General features: G+C 40.3%; 1 protein-coding gene across 2 annotated transcripts in view; it reads right to left on the bottom strand.

The window, feature by feature from the left end:
* LOC121871867 (transmembrane protein 53-like) overlaps window positions 1–22,403 on the bottom strand; it is a 38,459-nt gene that overhangs the window by 9,524 nt on the left and 6,532 nt on the right. The window contains exon 5 of one of the 2 annotated variants that reach the window (XM_042374442.1): window positions 6,682–8,263. The exons of the other annotated variant lie outside the window; for it this stretch is intronic. Within the exon in view, the coding sequence (XP_042230376.1) occupies window positions 8,120–8,263 (144 nt within the window). The 3' untranslated portion in view covers window positions 6,682–8,119. Of the gene's footprint in view, window positions 1–6,681; window positions 8,264–22,403 lie in introns of those variants that run through there. 2 annotated transcript variants of the gene reach the window in all.

The raw sequence follows: 22,403 nt of genomic DNA, 5'->3' as shown, positions 1-22,403 counted from the left end.
AGTCAGCTCATTGTAAGATGACTTTTTTTTTATAATTCGAGTAAATCATAAAATTAGTTGAAATACTGTAGTTTATACTACTGTATACAGTATGGAGAAAAGTTTCTACACTTTACCAATACCACAGGAAAAAGGATTTTGAAAGCTTGATTTTCTGGTTATCTTCTGCACAATAAACACAGATTACCTTCAGCTTGCTGCTTTGAGTAACACACAAAAAAAATCTGAAGGTGGGGAAAATATTGCTCAGATGTATTTTCTGATACTACTATGTTTATATTTTACAGCTCGCTTCAATGATTTTGGATTCACTCAATCGTCCACCTCGTACACTATATGCTAGTAACTGGATGGAAAAACTAAGGAAGATCAGAAAGCTCCGCCAGACTGTGCTTAACGATATCAAAGACAATGATCAGGTGCTGAGACCAACTCAACTGCTGGATTTCACCGATTTGACAGATTCCCGTGTGAGGAGGACGACTAAGAGTCACAGTGATGGGTACTCAATCCACTTCTTGTACTGATATGGGAAGACAGAATGAAGAGGATTTACTGAGACTGGGAGTTAGGTAGACTGGCTGACTGAGAGTGGGTGTTGAGACTGGCTGACTGAGAGTGGGTGTTGAGACTGGCTGACTGAGAGTGGGTGTTGAGACTGGCTGACTGACTGAGAGTGTGTTGGGGAGACGGACTGATTGAGTGAGTGGTGGCAAGACTGGACGACTGAGCGGGTGTCGGGGACACTGAGCGAATGTCGGGGAGACTGAACAACTGAGCGGGTGTCGGGGAGACTGAACGACTGAGCGGGTGTCGGGGAGACTGAGAAAGTGCTGGGAATAACTGAATTAGGAATATGGAAAAATGAACCAGATGAGTGAACATACTGTAATTAAAGAAAGAAGGAGGGAAGTACATAAGACTTGGACAGAGGAAGCAAGCAGTCCTCAAGTACAAATACCTGTATATTGAAATGCAGTACCTTTGGTTGTCTAGTGTGCTAAATATTTTTAAATAGACTTACAATTTATATTCTATTAATTTGCACTTCTATAGTTGTTATTGCACTAGAGATAGTTATTGTATGGAGTATTCAGTATTGTTTAATGTTGTATGGCTGCCTTACTTAGTTATTAAAAGCAAATTATTGTTAGTAGCTTTTTATTAACCCAGTTATAATAATGATAGTGCCACTCCTTTTGAGGTAAATTAGCTGAAGCTGTAGCAGAGCTAGTTATGGCAGTGCATTCTTTAGAAAATTATGCAACAACTTGCAAGAACTCATTTGCTCCCACTCTAGTCCATGTACATATTGCCACATACAGTATACAGGTATGTGTAGATCCTGTAGTTTTTGCTGTATTATTCTATATATACAGGTATGGGACCGTTTATCCGGTGTCCCAGTGCTCTGAAGGGTCCAAAACTGGTTATGTTTGGGAACAAATAATATAAAATGAGCGCCACAAGTAATTCCTATTGGCGAAATATTACCTAATTTTGCGAAGTAGATTATCATAAAATATGGGAAATTTGTATCACAGAAAATGGGAAATATCTACTTTCTGGGAAAGTTGGTTATTTACTTATCATAGAAAATGGGAAATTTGTGTAATAGAAAATGGGAAATATCTACTTTAGGGGAAAGTCGATTATCGACTTTTGGGGAAATATTGGCTTATTTTCCAAAGTAGATTATCATAGAAAACGGGAAATTTGTGTCACAGAAAATGGGAAATATCTACTTTCTGGGAAAGTTGGTTATCTACTTATCATAGAAAATGGGAAATTTGTAAAATAGAAAATGGGAAATATCTACTTTCCGGGAAAGTTGGTTATCTACTTTCCCGAAAAGTAGATTATCTACTTTTAGGGAAAGTAGATTATCGACTTTTGGGGGAAGTAGATTATCGACTTTTGGGGGAAGTAGATTATCGACTTTTGGGGAAATATTGCCTAATTTTCCAAAGTACATTATCATAGAAAACGGGAAATTTGTCACAGAAAATGGGAAATATCTACTTTCTGGGAAAGTTGGTTATCTACTTATCATAGAAAACGGGAAATTTGTATAATAGAAAATGGGAAATATCTACTTTCCGGGAAAGTTGCTTATCTACTTTCCCGAAAAGTAGATTATCTACTTTTAGGGAAAGTAGATTATCGACTTTTGGGGGAAGTAGATTATCGACTTTTGGGGAAATATTGCCTAATTTTCCAAAGTAGATTATCATAGAAAACGGGAAATTTGTGTCACAGAAAATGGGAAATATCTACTTTCTGGGAAAGTTGGTTATCTACTTATCATAGAAAATGGGAAATTTGTAAAATAGAAAATGGGAAATATCTACTTTCCGGGAAAGTTGGTTATCTACTTTCCCGAAAAGTAGATTATCTACTTTTTGGGAAAGTAGATTATCGACTTTTGGGGAAATATTGGCTTATTTTCCAAAGTAGATTATCATAGAAAACGGGAAATTTGTGTCACAGAAAATGGGAAATATCTACTTTTTGGGAAAGTTGGTTATCTACTTATCATAGAAAATGGGAAATTTGTAAAATAGAAAATGGGAAATATCTACTTTCCGGGAAAGTTGGTTATCTACTTTCCCGAAAAGTAGATTATCTACTTTTAGGGAAAGTAGATTATCGACTTTTGGGGGAAGTAGATTATCGACTTTTGGGGGAAGTAGATTATCGACTTTTGGGGAAATATTGCCTAATTTTCCAAAGTACATTATCATAGAAAACGGGAAATTTGTCACAGAAAATGGGAAATATCTACTTTCTGGGAAAGTTGGTTATCTACTTATCATAGAAAACGGGAAATTTGTATAATAGAAAATGGGAAATATCTACTTTCCGGGAAAGTTGGTTATCTACTTTCCCGAAAAGTAGATTATCTACTTTTAGGGAAAGTAGATTATCGACTTTTGGGGGAAGTAGATTATCGACTTTTGGGGAAATATTGCCTAATTTTCCAAAGTAGATTATCATAGAAAACGGGAAATTTGTGTCACAGAAAATGGGAAATATCTACTTTCTGGGAAAGTTGGTTATCTACTTATCATAGAAAATGGGAAATTTGTAAAATAGAAAATGGAAATATCTACTTTCCGGGAAAGTTGGTTATCTACTTTCCCGAAAAGTAGATTATCTACTTTTTGGGAAAGTAGATTATCGACTTTTGGGGGAAGTAGATTATCGACTTTTGGGGAAATATTGCCAAATTTTCCAAAGTAGATTATCATAGAAAACGGAAATTTGTGTCACAGAAAATGGGAAATATCTACTTTTTGGGAAAGTTGGTTATCTACTTATCATAGAAAATGGGAAATTTGTAAAATAGAAAATGGGAAATATCTACTTTCTGGGAAAGTTGGTTATCTACTTTCCCGAAAAGTAGATTATCTACTTTTTGGTTAAGTAGATTATCGACTTTTCAGGGAAGTAGATTATCGACTTTTGGGGATATATTACCTAATTTTGCGGAGTAGATTATCATAGAAAACGGGAAATTTGTATCACAGAAAATGGGAAATATCTACTTTCTGGGAAAGTTGGTTATCTACTTATCATAGAAAACGGGAAATTTATATCATAGAAAATGGGAAATATCTACTTTCCTGGAAAGTTGGTTATCTACTTTCCCGAAAAGTAGATTATCTACTTTTTGGGAAAGTAGATTACTGACTTTTAGGGGAAGTAGATTATCGACTTTTTGGGAAATATTGCCTAATTATCCAAAGTAGATTATCATAGAAAACGGGAAATTTGTCACAGAAAATGGGAAATATCTACTTTCTGGGAAAGTTGGTTATCTACTTATCATAGAAAACGGGAAATTTGTATAATAGAAAATGGGAAATATCTACTTTCCGGGAAAGTTGGTTATCTACTTTCCCGAAAAGTAGATTATCTACTTTTAGGGAAAGTAGATTATCGACTTTTGGGGGAAGTAGATTATCGACTTTTGGGGAAATATTGCCTAATTTTCCAAAGTAAATTATCATAGAAAACGGGAAATTTGTGTCACAGAAAATGGGAAATATCTACTTTCTGGGAAAGTTGGTTATCTACTTATCATAGAAAATGGGAAATTTGTAAAATAGAAAATAGGAAATATCTACTTTCCGGGAAAGTTGGTTATCTACTTTCCCGAAAAGTAGATTATCTACTTTTTGGGAAAGTAGATTATCGACGCCTTGGGGAAATATTGCCACCAGTAGATATTTAGAAAAACTGGTGTCTTGTTTTATGAAAAGTCGATAATCTACTTTCGAAATGAACTTTCGGAAAGAGAATTTGATATAATTTCGTTTTTCTGAACTTTCCCAGAAAGTAGATATTTACATTTTCTGTGATACAAATTTCTCGTTTTCTCTGATAATCTACAGAAAATTAGGTAATATTTTCCCAAAAGTCGATAATCTACTTCCCCAAAAAGTCGATAATCTACTTTCCCGAAAAGTAGATAATCTACTTTCGGGAAAGTAGATAACCAACTTTCCCGGAAAGTAGATATTTCCCATTTTCTATGATATATATTTCCCGTTTTCTATGATAAGTAGATAACCAACTTTCCCAGAAAGTAGATATTTCCCATTCTCTGTGATACAAATTTCCCGTTTTCTATGATAATCTACTTCTTAAAAATTGGTAATATTTTATGAAAAAGTCGATAATCTACTTCCCCGAAAAGTCGATAATCTACTTTCCCGAAAAGTAGATAATCTACTTTCGGGAAAGTAAACAACCAACTTTCCCGGAAAGTAGATAATTTCAAATTTTCTATGATATAAATTTCCGTTTTCTATGATAAGTAGATAACCAACTTTCCCAGAAAGTAGATATTTCCCATTCTCTGTGATACAAATCTCCCGTTTTCTATGATAATCTACTTCTTAAAAATAGGTAATATTTTATGAAAAAGTCGATAATCTACTTCCCCGAAAACTCGATAATCTACTTTCCCGAAAAGTAGATTATCTACTTTCCGGGAAAGTAGATAACCAACTTTCCCGGAAAGTAGATAATTTCCCATTTTCTATGACAAAAATTTCGCGTTTTCTATGATAATTAGATAACCAACTTTCCCAGAAAGTAGATATTTCCCATTCTCTGTGATACAAATTTCCCGTTTTCTATGATAATCTAATTCAGAAAATTAGGTAATATTTTCCCAAAAGTCGATAATCTACTGCCCCAAAAAGTCGATAATCTACTTTCCCGAAAAGTAGATAATCTACTTTTCGGGAAAGTAGATAACCAACTTTCCCGGAAAGTAGATATTTCCCATTTTCTATGATATAAATTTCCCGTTTTCTATGATAAGTAGATAACCAACTTTCCCAGAAAGTAGATATTTCCCATTCTCTGTGATACAAATTTCCCGTTTTCTATGATAATCTACTTAAAAATAGATAATATTTTATGAAAAAGTCGATAATCTACTTCCCGAAAAGTCGATAATCTCCTTCTCGAAAGGATTATCTACTTTCCGGGAAAGTAGATAACAGACTATCCCGGAAAGCAGATAATTTCCCCATTTTCACATATAAATTTCTGCTTTCTATGATAAGTAGATAACCAACTTTCCCAGAAAGTAGATATTTCCCATTTTCTGTGATACAAATTTCCCGTTTTCTATGATAATCTAATTCAGAAAATTAGGTAATATTTTTCCAAAAGTCGATAATCTACTTCCCCAAAAAGTCGATAATCTACTTTCCCGAAAAGTAGATAATCTACTTTCGGGAAAGTAGATAACCAACTTTCCCGGAAAGTAGATAATTTCCCATTTTCTATGATATAAATTTCCCGTTTTCTATGATAAGTAGATAACCAACTTTCCCAGAGAGTAGATATTTCCCATTCTCTGTGATACAAATTTCCCGTTTTCTATGATAATCTACTTCTTAAAAATAGTATTATTTTACAGAAGTCGATAATTTACTCTCAAAAAGTCGATAATCTACTTTCCCGAAAAGTAGATTATCTACTTTCTGGGAAAGTAGATAACCAACTTTCCCGGAAAGTAGATAATTTCCCATTTTCTATGATATAAATTTCCCGTTTTCTATGATAAGTAGATAACCAACTTTCCCAGAAAGTAGATATTTCCCATTTTCTGTGATATATAACAAGACAGAACTTGATGATTACATATATGTGTATATATATATATATATATATATATATATATATATATATATATATATATATATATATATATATATATATATATATATAGGAAGTATAGAGTAGGAATGTAAAGATAGGAAGAGTTTGGTAGCGTGGCAGGGATGTTATTTACTCAGCGTCAATACGCTTATCTTATCTCGTATGTCAATACACATATATTACGTTCTTAAATGGACAACTTGTTAAACACCTCTTCAATACAACTATTTATTAATTCACTCAAATGACATGGACACGTTAATATCTTTATTATATCGTTAATATCATTATTATATCAGGTTACTCCACATTGTTGTTACTGGACACTGACTCTCGGACACAACATGAATGAATACACTTCCCACAGTAGGTAACTCACCCTAGGAATAGTTCTGATGACTCACGTGTACCCTGACGTAGGCCCAGTGGGTGCTTGGTTGGGCTGCCTCCTATAGGAGGCTTCTGCTTAGCTGGTGATGTCGAGGAGTCTCTGATCTGGGGAGAGGACGAGCGTGACTGAGAATCTCTAGAGTAATGAGCGTCTCCTCAGAACGTTCGAATGACAACCAGAATCGGAATGAGAATGATCCCATGGGCAGGATTGCCGAGCCTTTATATGAGAGGGGAACAGCCGGCTTTTGACCTACCAATTAACACAAAACTGGTTAGAACTGGAGAGCTGTGTCCAGGTGTGGTCATGCCCAGGTGTCTTGGTCAGGTGAGGTTGTAGGTCACCCGGCTAATTCAAGTCATTAGCTGGCGAGGTCAAGTCCCTGGGGTCTTGAGGTGTGTCCACCTGGTATGTGGTGGTACCACGAGGTCTATAGTGTACTTGCTGTTATATGTGATGTAATTCTGGGCTGTAAGCTTTGGTCTGATATTCAATCATTACACCTCCCGCCAAGACCACAGCTTCCATCACAGAGAACTGATGACACATATAGACAGCAACATCACGTGTAGTATCTAAGATAGTACCTGGGCTATAACATAGTCTCACATTTACAAACAACAATCTCATAGGTGTATGTTTCTCTACTGGCGCTAGTTTGATCTGACAAAGCTCACTATACCTCCCGTCAAGATCCAAGCTTCTATGCCAGGAGCAAAAAGAAACACAGCACAGTAAGTGAACATAGAATGAAAAGATCCTTCATATCTAGCATTGTATCCGAAACAAACTTGCAAATCAGAACAACAACAACAGGTATTACATCTCCTTATCAGCCCATGTCAAAATAATAATTCATCTCAGTCAGTAATATGGCTACAATATCGTGTTTCATAGTGCAAAACATTGATCAAATGAACTCATAGAAAAAAAGTGACTAAAAAAATACGTTCTTTGTAGTAGCTATCAACAACAATTAGAGAAAATACTTCACAATACACAAAAAATGCTCCTACTTCACATGTTAGGGTGTTCTATCTTTTTATTGTACATCAACAACATCAGTACATAAGTGTGGGTCCAGCATAGCTCACGTCTTCCATCCATCTGGTATCTGAAAATAGGGGCTGCCGGCAGACAGCAGCGGTAGTTGGTTGGTCCTTCATCGTCGACTTTCTTCTGATGTCAGCACAGCACTTCTTCTGTCTTCTTTCTTCACATAGCACGTCTTTCTTTCTTGAATACCGCACCTTGTAGGTCGTGTCTCCACACCTTCTGACTTCTTCTCACTTCCTCCAGGTTTCTATACTTTTCCAGATGAGTTTTCTGTCCCATCTGCGTTCCTCCTCTATGTTTAGAGCCTCATTTTCAACATATTCCAGATTTATTTTCTGTTCCATCTGAGCTTTTCTCCTGTACAGCTTCATTTTCAACATCTTCCAGATGAATTTTCTGTTCCATCTGCGCTTTTGCCCCCTCCGGCCGGGATGAAGGCCGGCCCACTGCTTGGGTTGTCATCTCCTTGGGTGACGTGTGGGGCCGGGTTCACAGACAAGAGGTCGCCCTCCGTATGTGAGTGTCGGCGAGACTCGACTGTCCTGTCCCACACCTTCCACAGTGGTGAATCCCTCCCTGGGTGGGCTCACCAGGGTGCGTTGTGTGGCGCTGCATTCCACACTCCTTAACTTCCTAAAGTAGAAAAATATAAAATCTTCTTAATCTTAGACCAAGGGAGGACTTGAAAGAAGTGACGTGGTGGGTGGTGGGTTGGGTGCTGCATTCATCACGCTGCTTTCATCACTCTGCTTCTTCTCTGTTCGTATGTACTGTGGTTGATGTCCGGCTAGCCATGGGTGGTACTGTGTGTGACATTTGACAGAAAAACAATCCTAAAGGGATGATGGATTAGTTGGAGTGCATCCCTAAAAAAAGTTTACTTTGTGTTACTTCAATATTTGGCAACTATGGTTTCCATCACGACAATATTCTCATTAGGCTGGGTCGGGAACTGAAGCTCTGCTCACTACACTGAATATCATTTATCACTACGCATCAAAGAGTACATCACAAATCATACTAGCATAAAAATCCACTGAATGAAGCTCTTCATTCATCGAAATATTACATTACCTTAACCATCAGCATCAACACATAGCTTACGGGACAACAGACGGGGGATTAGTGAGGTCATACGCGGCGAGGCGGGTGAGGTGGGGAGGCGGCGGGGCGCGGCGGGTGACATGGAGCAGAGGCAAGGTGGGACGCGGCGGGTGGGTCGCGGAGGGTGAGGTGGAGCGGAGGCAAGGCGGAACGCGGTTGGCCAGGCCAGGCCAGTCCAGGCCGGTGCGGGGCACGGCGGGGTGGGGCAGAGCAGAGGCGTGGTGGGAGAGGTGGGGAGGAGCCGAGGCGTGGTTGATCAGGCCAGGCCGTCGGGGAGGGGGGGACGAAGCCCCATTAAATAAGACAGAACTTCATATAGAAGATGATTATATATATATATATATATATATATATATATATATATATATGTAATATTCAGAAATTTCAGAGTAATTTCAAATGCCCCGCCATGAGTGATACTGAGCGTTCAAGGTCATCTGAGGGGAGGGAGCGCTGCCTGCTCGTAGCGAGAGACTGCGGAACTAGGCCTATATGATATTAAATGTAATTTACCGAATTAATAATGATGCGATTCATGAAGTTAAGGGACTATTATTGAATTTGAAATTATTATAGATCGTTTAGCAGTCTGAATAATGTTACGGGTGTCCCAAGGAGTTATTAGTTAGGCGGTAAATATATCACGTAGGCCCAAGCTAGCGCCTTGGGGAGACACGACGCTGGCTAGCCCAGTCCCGGAGAGCAGTCACACAGACAAGACGTTCCGCGCGTCCATCAGAAATAGTCACGTGGCCTAGTCACCTGTGCTGCGCTATTGCAGTATAACAAGTAAGTCTCATTCGATCTCAGACAGGGTTAGATAGGGCAGTGGTAAAGTTAACTAGAGCTAACAGTGAGTTCATTTCAGGGTTTCCGTCAGAACCCACTTGACTGGAGTTGATTGGAGTTGACTGGAGTTGATTGGAGTTGATTGGAGTTGACTGGAGTTGATTGGAGTTGACTGCGAGAGATTGACTGCCGTTTGAGACTGCCGTTGATGATTGAGGGTGGCGATTGTCGCCATTGGACCGATCAGTGTAGGCCTGTTTAGCGGGGTAGCAAAGGATCTCTTGAGTGAACGAGTGCTCCCGACAACTAACACGACACGGGACCAGCATCAGCAGTGGGTGATCAGTTCTTACCACTCCGGTGCACAACCCCACATGTCCCGAGCAGCTAGTGAAACCCTCTTGCTAACGGGAAGCTAAAGTTTCTCTCAACTGCGCAAGGTCTGATTGGCTCACTCTCTTCCTGCCCATGGACGCACTGGGAGTACACTGAGGCTATCTGAGTATATTAATGGTCACACACTGAGACCGTGAGTCTAGGACTCTAGGAGATACCTAGAGGAACATTTTATCTTCCTTATCACGGGTGTAGTTAACACCATTCCTCAGACTGATATTATCTTGACGTGTGTAGTTTAATATTTCTTAAATAATTTTGATAGTAGTGTTTTTTTGAATGTTTGTGCCATTAAGTGGAACCAGAGTGATACTGTGATTTGATTCTTTTAATGCCTCTAATTCTTCATAATTCTGATCTCAGGTATAACCTTGTTCCCCAGAGCAGTGGTTAGGTTAGGTTAGGAAGTGTACACCTGTTGGGGTGCTATAATTTTGTTGAGTGATATTATTTTGCTGAAAGCCCTTAAGGCCTATTCATTGTAGAGTATTTAATTTCTTATCTTTTATTACCATTCCTCAGTGACTGATATTATTTTGTTGAAGACCCTTAAGGCCTATTCATTGTGGAGTATTTAATTTCTTATTTTTTAGTACCATTTCCTAAGTGACTGATATTATTTTGTGAAAGCCCTTAAGGCCTGTTCATATGTGCAATTAACATTTCTTAATACTTTAAATTTATTGTTGCCTGTGTTTCTAATAATTTCTATGTCATGTATAACTTTTATTCCCCAGAGTAGTGGTTAAAGTTTAAGTTAAGAGGTGCGCATATTGGTGTACCATTATTTGATTGTGTTTGTAGTGTTGGAGGGAATATAAGTGTCTAAATTTTACAGTGTGTCTCATTCATCCCAGTCACAGACGCTATCCTTCCACGGGTCACGGACAGTTCATTTTGTGTAGTAGATTTAAGTGTTCTTGTGCTGGTTCGGGATTTTTCTCAAAGGGGCGCTTCCACTGCCTTTACCATCTATTAAATTTTAATAAACCCCAAGTCAAGTGAGAAATTAAAGTCCAGCAAATTCCGACCGGTTACAAATGGTAGCAGAGCGTAGTTTTTAATGTCGTGACTGATAGTACTGTGGTTGGGATAATGAACGCCATCATGTGTTGGTTAGCAATGGTAGGGATTGAACTCGCACTGATGCTCATCCTTGTGCCCGGACTGAGTTGGTTAGGCTTGACAGTAGAGATGTGTATGAGGAGGAAGAGAGACGGCCGCGGGACCTTGGTACAGCTGAGAGAGGAGTTCGGAGACCTAAAGAGGGATTATCAAGCACAGGTAAACAGGTTCAAGTGGGAGTCTCAGGCACACATTCAACGGTTCAGGGAGGAAACAAGGGGTGAATGTCAGGCACACGTCCAGCAGTCAAGGAAGTGTGAGGTCCAAGTGGGAAATATAGGGGTACGTAAGTAGTTCAGAGAGGTTGATCGAGCCCTCCAGCTGAGAGACAAGACGAAGCCGACCGATTGCAGTTTAGGGTGCATGGTAATGAGAAAAGGCAGGTTGTAGGGGGTGAGTTGGAGGAGTTGTGAGTAGGGCAGAGGGGATTGGAGAGATGGTTAGGTCAGAGATGTGCGTTGAGTAGTGGTTGCTGTCATGAGCGGGATTGAGTTGCTGTCATGAGCGGGATTGAGTTGCTGTCATGAGCGGGATTGAGAGTACGGTTGTAATGTCCAGGGCCTCACTAAGATGGACTGGTACATTGTCAGAGGGTTGGTCTGCCGGCATGAGGTTCGGAGACGTGGACTGAGTATTGTTTTGACACTGGTTCCTCTTAGCTCAAGGGCCAGGCAAAAGGAGAGCATGTTGGAGATGGACTGAGTATTTTTTTTGACACTGGTTCCTCTTAGTTCAAGGGCCAGGCAAAAGGAGAGCATGCTTGTTTTGAACTGTGTATTTTTTTTTGACACTGGTTCCTCTTAGCTCAAGGGCCAGGCAAAAGGAGAGCATGTTGGAGATGGACTGAGTATTTTTTTTGACACTGGTTCCTCTTAGTTCAAGGGCCAGGCAAAAGGAGAGCATGCTTGTTTTGGACTGTGTATTTTTTTTTGACACTGGTTCCTCTTTGTTCAAGGGCCAGGCCAAAGGAGAGCATGTTTGTTTTGGGCTGGTATTAATTTTGACATTGGTTCTCTAGTTAAGGGCCAGGCAAAAGGGGAGCGTGATGTTCTGGTTGGATTGAGTTGGGCTAGGAAGAAATGGAGTTGCTAGCTGCGAGTGGAATAGTACAGAGTTGAAGGTGGGTTCTAAGTTGTTCTCTCAGCACATGAGGGCAGTGCTGTCTTTTTTTAGGGGGGTCGAGTGTTAGCGGGAGAGAAAAGGAGAGAAGAGAAGACGGGAATGCTGCATTTAGCAAAAGGGGTGAGGTGCAGTCCTTAGAACAAAATTTTAGGGGGGTCGTATGCATGTTTTCTCAGCACATGAGGACAGTGCTGTCTTTTTTTAGGGGGGTCGATTGTAATATTCAGAAATTTCAGAGTAATTTCAAATGCCCCGCCATGAGTGATACTGAGCGTTCAAGGTCATCTGAGGGGAGGGAGCGCTGCCTGCTCGTAGCGAGAGACTGCGGAACTAGGCCTATATGATATTGAATGTGATTTACCGAATTAATAATGATGCGATTCATGAAGTTAAGGGACTATTATTGAATTTGAAATTATTATAGATCGTTTAGCAGTCTGAATAATGTTACGGGTGTCCCAAGGAGTTATTAGTTAGGCGGTAAATATATCACGTAGGCCCAAGCTAGCGCCTTGGGGAGACACGACGCTGGCTAGCCCAGTCCCGGAGAGCAGTCACACAGACAAGACGTTCCGCGCGTCCATCAGAAATAGTCACGTGGCCTAGTCACCTGTGCTGCGCTATTGCAGTATAACAAGTAAGTCTCATTCGATCTCAGACAGGGTTAGATAGGGCAGTGGTAAAGTTAACTAGAGCTAACAGTGAGTTCATTTCAGGGTTTCCGTCAGAACCCACTTGATTGGAGTTGATTGGAGTTGATTGGAGTTGATTGGAGTTGACTGGAGTTGACCGGAGTTGACTGCGAGAGATTGACTGCCGTTGATGATTGAGGGTGGCGATTGTCGCCATTGGACCGATCAGTGTAGGCCTGTCACTGTTTAGCGGGGTAGCAAAGGATCTCTTGAGTGAACGAGTGCTCCCGACAACTAACACGACACGGGACCAGCATCAGCAGTGGGTGATCAGTTCTTACCACTCCGGTGCACAACCCCACATGTCCCGAGCAGCTAGTGAAACCCTCTTGCTAACGGGAAGCTAAAGTTTCTCTCAACTGCGCAAGGTCTGATTGGCTCACTCTCTTCCTGCCCATGGACGCACTGGGAGTACACTGAGGCTATCTGAGTATATTAATGGTCACACACTGAGACCGTGAGTCTAGGACTCTAGGAGATACCTAGAGGAACATTTTATCTTCCTTATCACGGGTGTAGTTAACACCATTCCTCAGACTGATATTATCTTGACGTGTGTAGTTTAATATTTCTTAAATAATTTTGATAGTAGTGTTTTTTTGAATGTTTGTGCCATTAAGTGGAACCAGAGTGATACTGTGATTTGATTCTTTTAATGCCTCTAATTCTTCATAATTCTGATCTCAGGTATAACCTTGTTCCCCAGAGCAGTGGTTAGGTTAGGTTAGGAAGTGTACACCTGTTGGGGTGCTATAATTTTGTTGAGTGATATTATTTTGCTGAAAGCCCTTAGGGCCTATTCATTGTAGAGTATTTAATTTCTTATCTTTTATTACCATTCCTCAGTGACTGATATTATTTTGTTGAAGACCCTTAAGGCCTATTCATTGTGGAGTATTTAATTTCTTATTTTTTAGTACCATTTCCTAAGTGACTGATATTATTTTGGGAAAGCCCTTAAGGCCTGTTCATATGTGCAATTAACATTTCTTAATACTTTAAATTTATTGTTGCCTGTGTTTCTAATAATTTCTATGTCATGTATAACTTTTATTCCCCAGAGTAGTGGTTAAAGTTTAAGTTAAGAGGTGCGCATATTGGTGTACCATTATTTGATTGTGTTTGTAGTGTTGGAGGGAATATAAGTGTCTAAATTTTACAGTGTGTCTCATTCATCCCAGTCACAGACGCTATCCTTCCACGGGTCACGGACAGTTCATTTTGTGTAGTAGATTTAAGTGTTCTTGTGCTGGTTCGGGATTTTTCTCAAAGGGGCGCTTCCACTGCCTTTACCATCTATTAAATTTTAATAAACCCCAAGTCAAGTGAGAAATTAAAGTCCAGCAAATTCCGACCGGGTATATATATATATATATATATATATATATATATATATATATATATATATATATATATATATATATATATATATATATATATATAGGAAGTATAGAGAGTAGGAATGTAAAGACAGGAAGAGTTTGGTAGCGTGGCCGGGATGTTATTTACTCAGCGTCAATACGCTTATCTTATCTCGTATGTCAATACACACATATTACGTTCTTAAAGGGACAACTTCTTAAACACCTCTTCGATACAACTATTTATTAATTCACTCAGTGACATGGAAACGTTAATATCATTATTATATCGGGGTACTCCACATTGTTACGTTACTCAACACTGACTCTCGGACACAACATGAATGAATACACTTCCCACAGTAGGTAAGTCACCCTAGGAATAGTTCTGATAAGACTCACGTGTACCCTGACGTAGGCCCAGTGGGTGCTTGGCTGGGCTGCCTCCAAGGGAGGCTTCTGCTTAGCTGGTGACGTCGGGGAGTCTCCCCGCCAACCTGGGGAGAGGACGAGCTTGACTCTGAGAATCTCCAGAGTAATGAGCGTCTCCTCAGAATGTTCGAATGACAACCAGAATCAGAATGAGAATGATCCCATGGGCAGGACTGCCGAGCCTTTATACGAGCCAGGAACAGCCGGCTTTTGACCTACCAATTAACACAAAACTGGTTAGAACTGGAGAGCTGTGTCCAGGTGTGGTCATGCCCAGGTGAGGTTGTAGGTCACCCAGCTAACTCAAGTCATTAGCGGGCGAGGTCAAGTCCCTGGGGTCTTGAGGTGTGTCCACCAGGTATGTGGTGGTACCACGAGGTCTGTAGTGTACTTGCTGTTCTATGTGATGTAATTCTGGGCTGTAAGCTTTGGTCTGATATTCAATCATTACAGATACTAATTTCCCGTTTTCTATGATAATCTACTTCGGAAAATTAGGTAATATTTCCCAAAAAGTCGATAATCTACTTCCCCGAAAAATCGATAATCTACTTTCCCGAAAAGTAGATAATCTTCTTTTCGGGAAAGTAGATAACCAACTTTCTCAGAAAGTAGATATTTCACATTTCCTATGATACAAATTTCCCGTTTTCTATGATAAGTAGATAACCAACTTTCCCAGAAAGTAGATATTTCCCATTTTTCTGTGATACAAATTTCCCGTTTTCTATGATAAACTACTTCGGAAAATTAGGTAATATTTTCCAAGAATCGATAATCTACTTTCCCTAAAAGTAGATAATCTACTTTTCGGAAAAGTAGATAACCAACTTTCCCGGAAAGTAGATAGTTCCCATTTTCTATGATACAAATTTCCCGTTTTTTATGATAAGTACATAACCAACTTTCCCAGAAGGTAGATATTTCCCATTTTCTGTGATACAAATTTCCCATTTCTATGATAATCTACTTCGGAAAATTAGGTAATATTTCGCAAAAAGTCGATAATCTACTTCCCCGAAAATTCGATAATCAACTTTCCCGAAAAGTAGATAATCTACTTTTTCGGGAAAGTAGATAACCAACTTTCCCGAAAAGTAGATATTTCCCACTTTCTATGATAAAAATTTCTCGTTTTTTATTTTAAGTAAATAACCAACTTTCCCAGAAAGTACATATTTCCCATTTTCTGTGATACAAAGTTCCCGTTTTCTATGATAATCTACTTCGGAAAATTAGGTAATATTTCCACAAAAGTCGATAATCTACCCGCTACTCTACCCTCTCAGCGAATCGGCGAATCGCGTGCAGCCGTACTCTTACGGTGCCACCGTTGCCATCGCAGACCGATTTGCTGTTTCGACTTCAACTGTGAAGAGATGGATCTAGAGATATGCCGATACAGATGTTTAACTGATTTGGGTATGTATGAAAATTTTAGACTGAATTGGGATATAAGCAATATCTAACATCTATTTTTATATAAATGATATGATAGTGCAATTGTTATGATGTAAATGTTATGATTTTGAAGGTTATGAGTACGTCATAGCGTTAATGGCACACCAGGTTATAGCACAGGCGATCCAAAAACAATAATGTGTCTATTTTCAGAATGAAGACCATGCTCGTGAATGACCACTTGGGATAGGATGCATCCATAATGGCAACAATCCAAAATAACCCGTTCTCCAACGCTGTCGCCATCAGACAGAAATGCTAGAGTAAATTATTTTAGTTTTTCCTCTCCCGATAGAAGACTAAATATATAAGTACTGTACTGTAGGTGTTAGCAACTACTAAATATAAGCCAAAAATATTATCTTTTTATATTCAGTAAACTATAGTAAATTGCAACCTACAGTCAGTAGTACATAAATTTATAGATCTTGTTTCATCCATTAATGTCATAATTTTCTTGGACACATTTTTACACCCAAAAACTTCAGCTATTTAACTCTGAATATTACTTCAACTTCATTCAAACATTCTACTACATTGTCTCTGGGCATGGTTAAGGCACCAAAGGACTTGTCTCATTCTCTGCCATAAAACGAGAGAAAATTTTGTTTTGATTGTCAAAATCAGAGTTTTCATCAGTGAGAATCTCTCTACAAGCATGAAGCAACTGCTCAAACCCAATACTGATTACTGCAGTGCTATGTTATATAGAAGGAAAATCCGGGGATTAAAAAAGGTATTTGCTCCCGGCCGTATTGGCATTCAGTGACAGGCCTTCACTATTGCCTAAAATTCCCAAATTTACAATGTGTGGATAAGTGCTTTCAAATGACTGGTTAAATTACAGTTCAAGATTTACTGAGTAACCTCCCCTTTTCATAATTTATTCTGGGGTAGTTTTATCTCATTCCAAATATGCAATACAAATTTTCGAAAATGAAAAGGAAAAAGTTACAACTATTTTAATTTTGCATTTCGCCTCATAGATAGGTGGTCGGCAACACACAGACCACTCTATCTTAGGTAGAAATGCAAATAAACCGTGCTCTTACTTTTTTTCTATTGGCTTCCAACATTTTTAGTTGCACATTTAAAAAGAGGAGATATTTACACTAAAACAACTACAGTACATAAAAAGGGGAAGTTACTCGATAGTTGCTACTGAACAATGAAGTTCATAACAAAGTAACAAATAAGAGACCTGCCGCCCATTGTGGTTGTTTGGAAAATAACCAGAAAGCGAAATTTTGCTTCAGGTTAGGTAAGGTTAGGTTACGTTTGTTTGGGTTGAGTTTGATTAGGTTAGGTTGTATCTATTGGGTAAAACCAAGACGCAAAATATCAATTTCTGGTTCTTTTGGAAACATCCACAACGCGTTGTGGTCGTTTTCGTTTTTTGAGCCCAACATATACACTAATTTGCAATTTTTTTTTTTGCTCTTTTTATGATTTCATTATTGTGAATAAGAAAAATTAAAATTGGCAAGAGATTGTGTGTGGGAGAGGTATCATGGGTGAATGGCTGGAGGTCTGAGACAACTCTGTAGTGGACGTCTCCCCTACAAACTGCGTAGCTGCAGGCCACCTGCGACGCCTTCCCTAGCAACCAAACTAGCGTGCCTTCCACCAGATGCCGCAGTATCCTAGCAATGGAGCCAAAGACCGGTTACTTCTCGGGTTTTCCCTACATGACTCACGGCTGCTGGGTATATAAGCTCTGTCTCTCCATTGAGATTCATTCTGGCCTCTCCTCTTGAACACGCAACACCTCCTCCTCCGCCGCTGCCTGGCGGCCGTCGCTTCTCCTCCGCCTGCCTGGCGGTCCTCGCTCCCGCCAGCGAGCATGGCGACCCACCAGCTGTCCTTCTCTGAGCGTCCTCATCAACCAGCTCTTTCATTCTGCTCTCGGTTCCTGAACACGCAACACCTCCTCCAGCAAGCTCCTCGCTGTCCAGCTTTCATTCAACCAGGAGGCCAGCAACAAGCAACGTCTTCTCTAACGAAGCTCCTGCACATCTACCTCCTTCAACACGCTACTCACCGAACGTCTCTACTGAGCAGCTCCTCACCACACGGCACCTCCAGCACCAGACTGTCTATCATATAACTTATATTATACAAGAAAACCACCTTCGAGTTTCCATCCATCCTGAGTGCTAGACAACATTATACCACGAAACCCTACAACTCCCTCCCTCTGCTCCGTTAAGCCTGTGACCCCTATAAAATGGTAGTATTAAATTTCACCTTCATTCCCAAATTACAGTATTTAAGGTTAGTTTTGGTGCTGACTGCTGAGTAAATAAAACGTTATCATAAAATAATACATTTTCAAAAATCTCACACTCAACACCATATGGGTTATTGTGTCATCTTAAATTTCCAGTGCTTTGTTTATGTTGTGGGAACAGCTGACCATTATCCCCCAGCACTCTGCCAAAAAGATAGGTAATAGGTCAGGTGTCATTTTCACAATAAAACGCCTTTATTAATGAGAAAATGTACATACAGTAATAATAAAGTAAATAATACAGTACTGTACTGTATTAAATAAATGAAACAATGCGAGGTGAGCTGGCGAGGGGTGGTGACAAGGCAGGAGGTGCGGTGCCATGAAAAGGAACTTACACAGCACTACTAAACCATTGTCTTATAACATTTTACTTTCTAACTTGAACTTTAAAATCAAGTGATACCCGATGGCTCGATTCGGCTACTTTTGCAATTAGACAACTGATCAGTGAATACCCGGTAAACCAGGGCATATGGAGATGCATTATATACAACAATTATATTTATTAACGTCTAATAAATATGCTACAATATTATTTACTAAGTGCTCAAGACAGTTTCTCTGGTTAGCACCAACCCTCTGGAGCAGTGACAACAACAGTGCTTGAGAGATGGTGTGTGTAGGCAACATTGTTAGGGAGAACAGGAACAATCAGATGTTACTGCTCTGTAAACAAGAGACTGGGAATATACTATGCTGCAATAGCTAATCTGGGATTGAGTGTAGGATTTTGGGGGAAAATTAATTATTTTTCTATATTTTATCATGTGGGCACCAAATGAACCTAAATAATATGGGAATTATGGCAAAGGGGAGCGCGAGAGGTGAGTTGTCCTGTCCTGCCCTGCCCTCCTCCGCCACCTCCTCACCCCGGATCTGCACACCCAAACATAGTTTTGTACAATATCTTAATTTAATTAAATTTTGTACAATATCTGAATTTAATTACATTATCTTAATCTATTTCATAATATACTGGTATTCCTAAAATAATAATCAACTTTCGGAAGCACGCAGTTATTTAAGATTCATTCCGTATTCAAATCATTTCATTCATATTTGAAAAACAATATGAATTAATCCAAAATTTTAATTATAATGATCCGAATTAACGAGGGTATGGTGTAACTGAAAAGGCACTGCACTGTAAATTAAATAAAGTCTATGACATTGGACTTGCTCTAAAAGTGGAGAAGTTCTGTATACATTGGCCTGACATGAAATGGGGGAGATTGTTGGGTGTTACTGGGCCAGAACAGAGTATTGCAGAAGCAAAATTTTACCAAGGGGTGCTGAATATTTCTGTTGCCGTAGATACTTTGTGGTGCTGAATATTTCTGTTGTCATAGATACCTTGTGGTGCTATGTCATAGCACCTTATACCCAAAATATTGGGGTGCTACAGCACATTCCCTTCCCACATCCATGTACTGGTTGGAGTGAGAGGAGGAAGATGGTGCGGCACACACGAGAGAACTGACTACCCACAGTGTGGGAGATGCACATTTGCCAACTTTCAGTCAAAAATTTCTAACAGCCCTGTGGATAGCTGAATTTTGATCGCGAATCTTGAATAAAGGGTCACTAATATATTTTTTTTAATATATGAATTTGCAAATACTTGGGGATAACTGTACTGTAAATACAGGGAGGACCTGAACATACGCAAATTCACACTTACGCGTGAATCCCACGAACATAACCCTCGCGTACTCTGAAACTCTACTGTACCTATAATGCCATGATACTGTATATTGTGTTGTCAATCTGAGGAAGTCATGTATTGTCACTTAACAACCACCATAAACTGCATTTGGTGCAGTCAACCCTCACTTTACGCGGTTAATTCAACCCACGGAGGCCCGCGCAAAGTGAGAAACGCGTAAAGTGAACAACATAACATATGGGATTAATTGAAATAGAGACCGGGCCGACCCCCAAACTCCACGTTTTCCCTGACACAATACGTACGTTTTACTAAAAATAACATCTTAACTTTATGATGGTATTCACCCACACATAATATAGAAAGGAACAGTCAATAAACTGAAGGTTAGGTTAGAAAAAAACAAGGTTGGGGTTAACACTTACGTTAGTAGAAGAGATGGGTCGGCGTACGGGAATGGAGGCTGGTTCCGAGGCAGAGGGCAGGCTACTGGCCCTCAGGTGAGTCACCATCACTGTCATCCACACTTGTCAGGGCCTCCCTGACAAATCCCTCAAAGCCATCATCACTGTCTCTACCTCTGTCACTATCACTGGCTTGGGCTGGCTGTGGTGGGTTGCGGGCGAAGAACTCTGTTATGCTTTGCTGACGGCTGGTGTTTATGTTGTCATGATAAACCTTGATGTAGGGCTCCATAGTCTGCAACAGCTGGGTAGTGAAGATTTCATACCTGTTTGCGTCAGGGTCGTCGGAAAGGAGGAGCTTGACTTTCTCGATACACTCGATGGCACCCCTAACATTACTATGGGATAAGCGGCGTTCTTCTTGGGATGACGCACCACCTGCCTCATCACTGACGTCATCATCATCTACCATCTCGTCGGGAGTCACATCAGGATCCCTTATCACCTCCAGGATGTCGTCGTTGGTGGTCTCGGAGAAGCCTGCAGCTGTAACACTCTGCGCAGCTTCTCTGGCAAGGTCCACTGCTACTGCAACAGTCTGAACCTCACCAGTCACAGATTGACTCTGCCTAATGGCCGGAATGCCTTGCAACACATGTCTCCATGCGTGACGAACAGTTGCTACAGACAGCTGATCCCATGCCTCCACCAAGAAATCCACAGCTTTCGTGATGTTGAATATTCTCCAGAATTGTTTTAAAAGTACTTGTTGCTCTGCCAACTGTTGATCCTCGTCGTCTTCGCTCTTGCTATCGGTGGTGGTGTCACTCAGGTTACGCAACTCTTCCCTGGTGTTGGTGTAGTCGTTCAGGAGCTTGAATTTTTTAGTAGAGAATGCAGCTTTTACACAACTCTTGGTCCATGGGCTGTAATATAGATGTAGTGTTGGGAGGAAGGATGACCACTTTTACGTTGGGGTGACGATCTAACAATAGGGGCGAGTGTCCTGGTGCGTTGTCCAGCAGCAACAAATCTTGAATGGCACATTCTGTTGCTCACAGAATTTCTTCACATCGGGAACGAAACAGTCATCAAACCAGGAGAGGGACAGTGTAGAGAACATCCACGCCTTACGTGCGGTCAGCCAGTGAACATTTAGCTTGGTCATGTCCATGCTCTTGTAGGCGTGTGGCTTGCGTGCTGTGTGGATCACCGATAACTTGAGCTTACAGGTACCGGAGGCATTGGTGGTAAACAGGACGGTGATGCGCTCCTTCTGCAACTCCCGGCCCCGAATCTTGCTGGCATTCTTCACAAAGAAGGTCTTGGAAGGTAGCTTTTTCCAAAAAAGACCAGATTCGTCCATGTTAAACACCTGGTCGTCGGTGTACTGTCCTTCCTCCATAATCTCACGTAAAAACGGAGGAAATTCCCAAGCCGCAACACGGTCAGCACTAGCTTCTTCACCACCAATGTTGATATTGGTGATCTTGTTCCTCTTCTTAAACCTCTGTAACCACCCAGAGGAAGCATTAAAGGGTTTGGGCTCTGTAATTCCCATCTTTCGTGACACTGCAGCATACAGTTCACGTGCGTACTCCTTAACTGAGCGCGTGTCCACCGCCATGTTCCGTCGCGCCTGACGCATCAAGTAGCTCACAAGTAATTTTTCCGTCTTGAGAAGCACCTGGTTGTGGAAATACTTGATCATAGAAGCACCTGTAGACTTTGTGATGTTCATGTGCTCCTTTATCTTGGCTGCATCCTTCTTAATTGTCCTGATCGTAGACTCGTTAACACCATGCTGGCGCGCGAGATCAACCTGTCTTGTTCCTTTCTCCAACTCTTGTATGATCTTATACTTAATTTCGTAGCTTAAGGAACGTCGTGTCTTCTTTGGCTTAGGGAGGCTGGGTCCAGGTAAGGAG

This window comes from Homarus americanus, unplaced genomic scaffold (genome assembly GCF_018991925.1).
Source record: "Homarus americanus isolate GMGI-L3 unplaced genomic scaffold, GMGI_Hamer_2.0 scaffold39675, whole genome shotgun sequence".
Taxonomy (NCBI): Eukaryota; Metazoa; Arthropoda; class Malacostraca; order Decapoda; family Nephropidae; genus Homarus; species Homarus americanus.
This window is presented reverse-complemented; position numbering and strand designations above follow the sequence as displayed.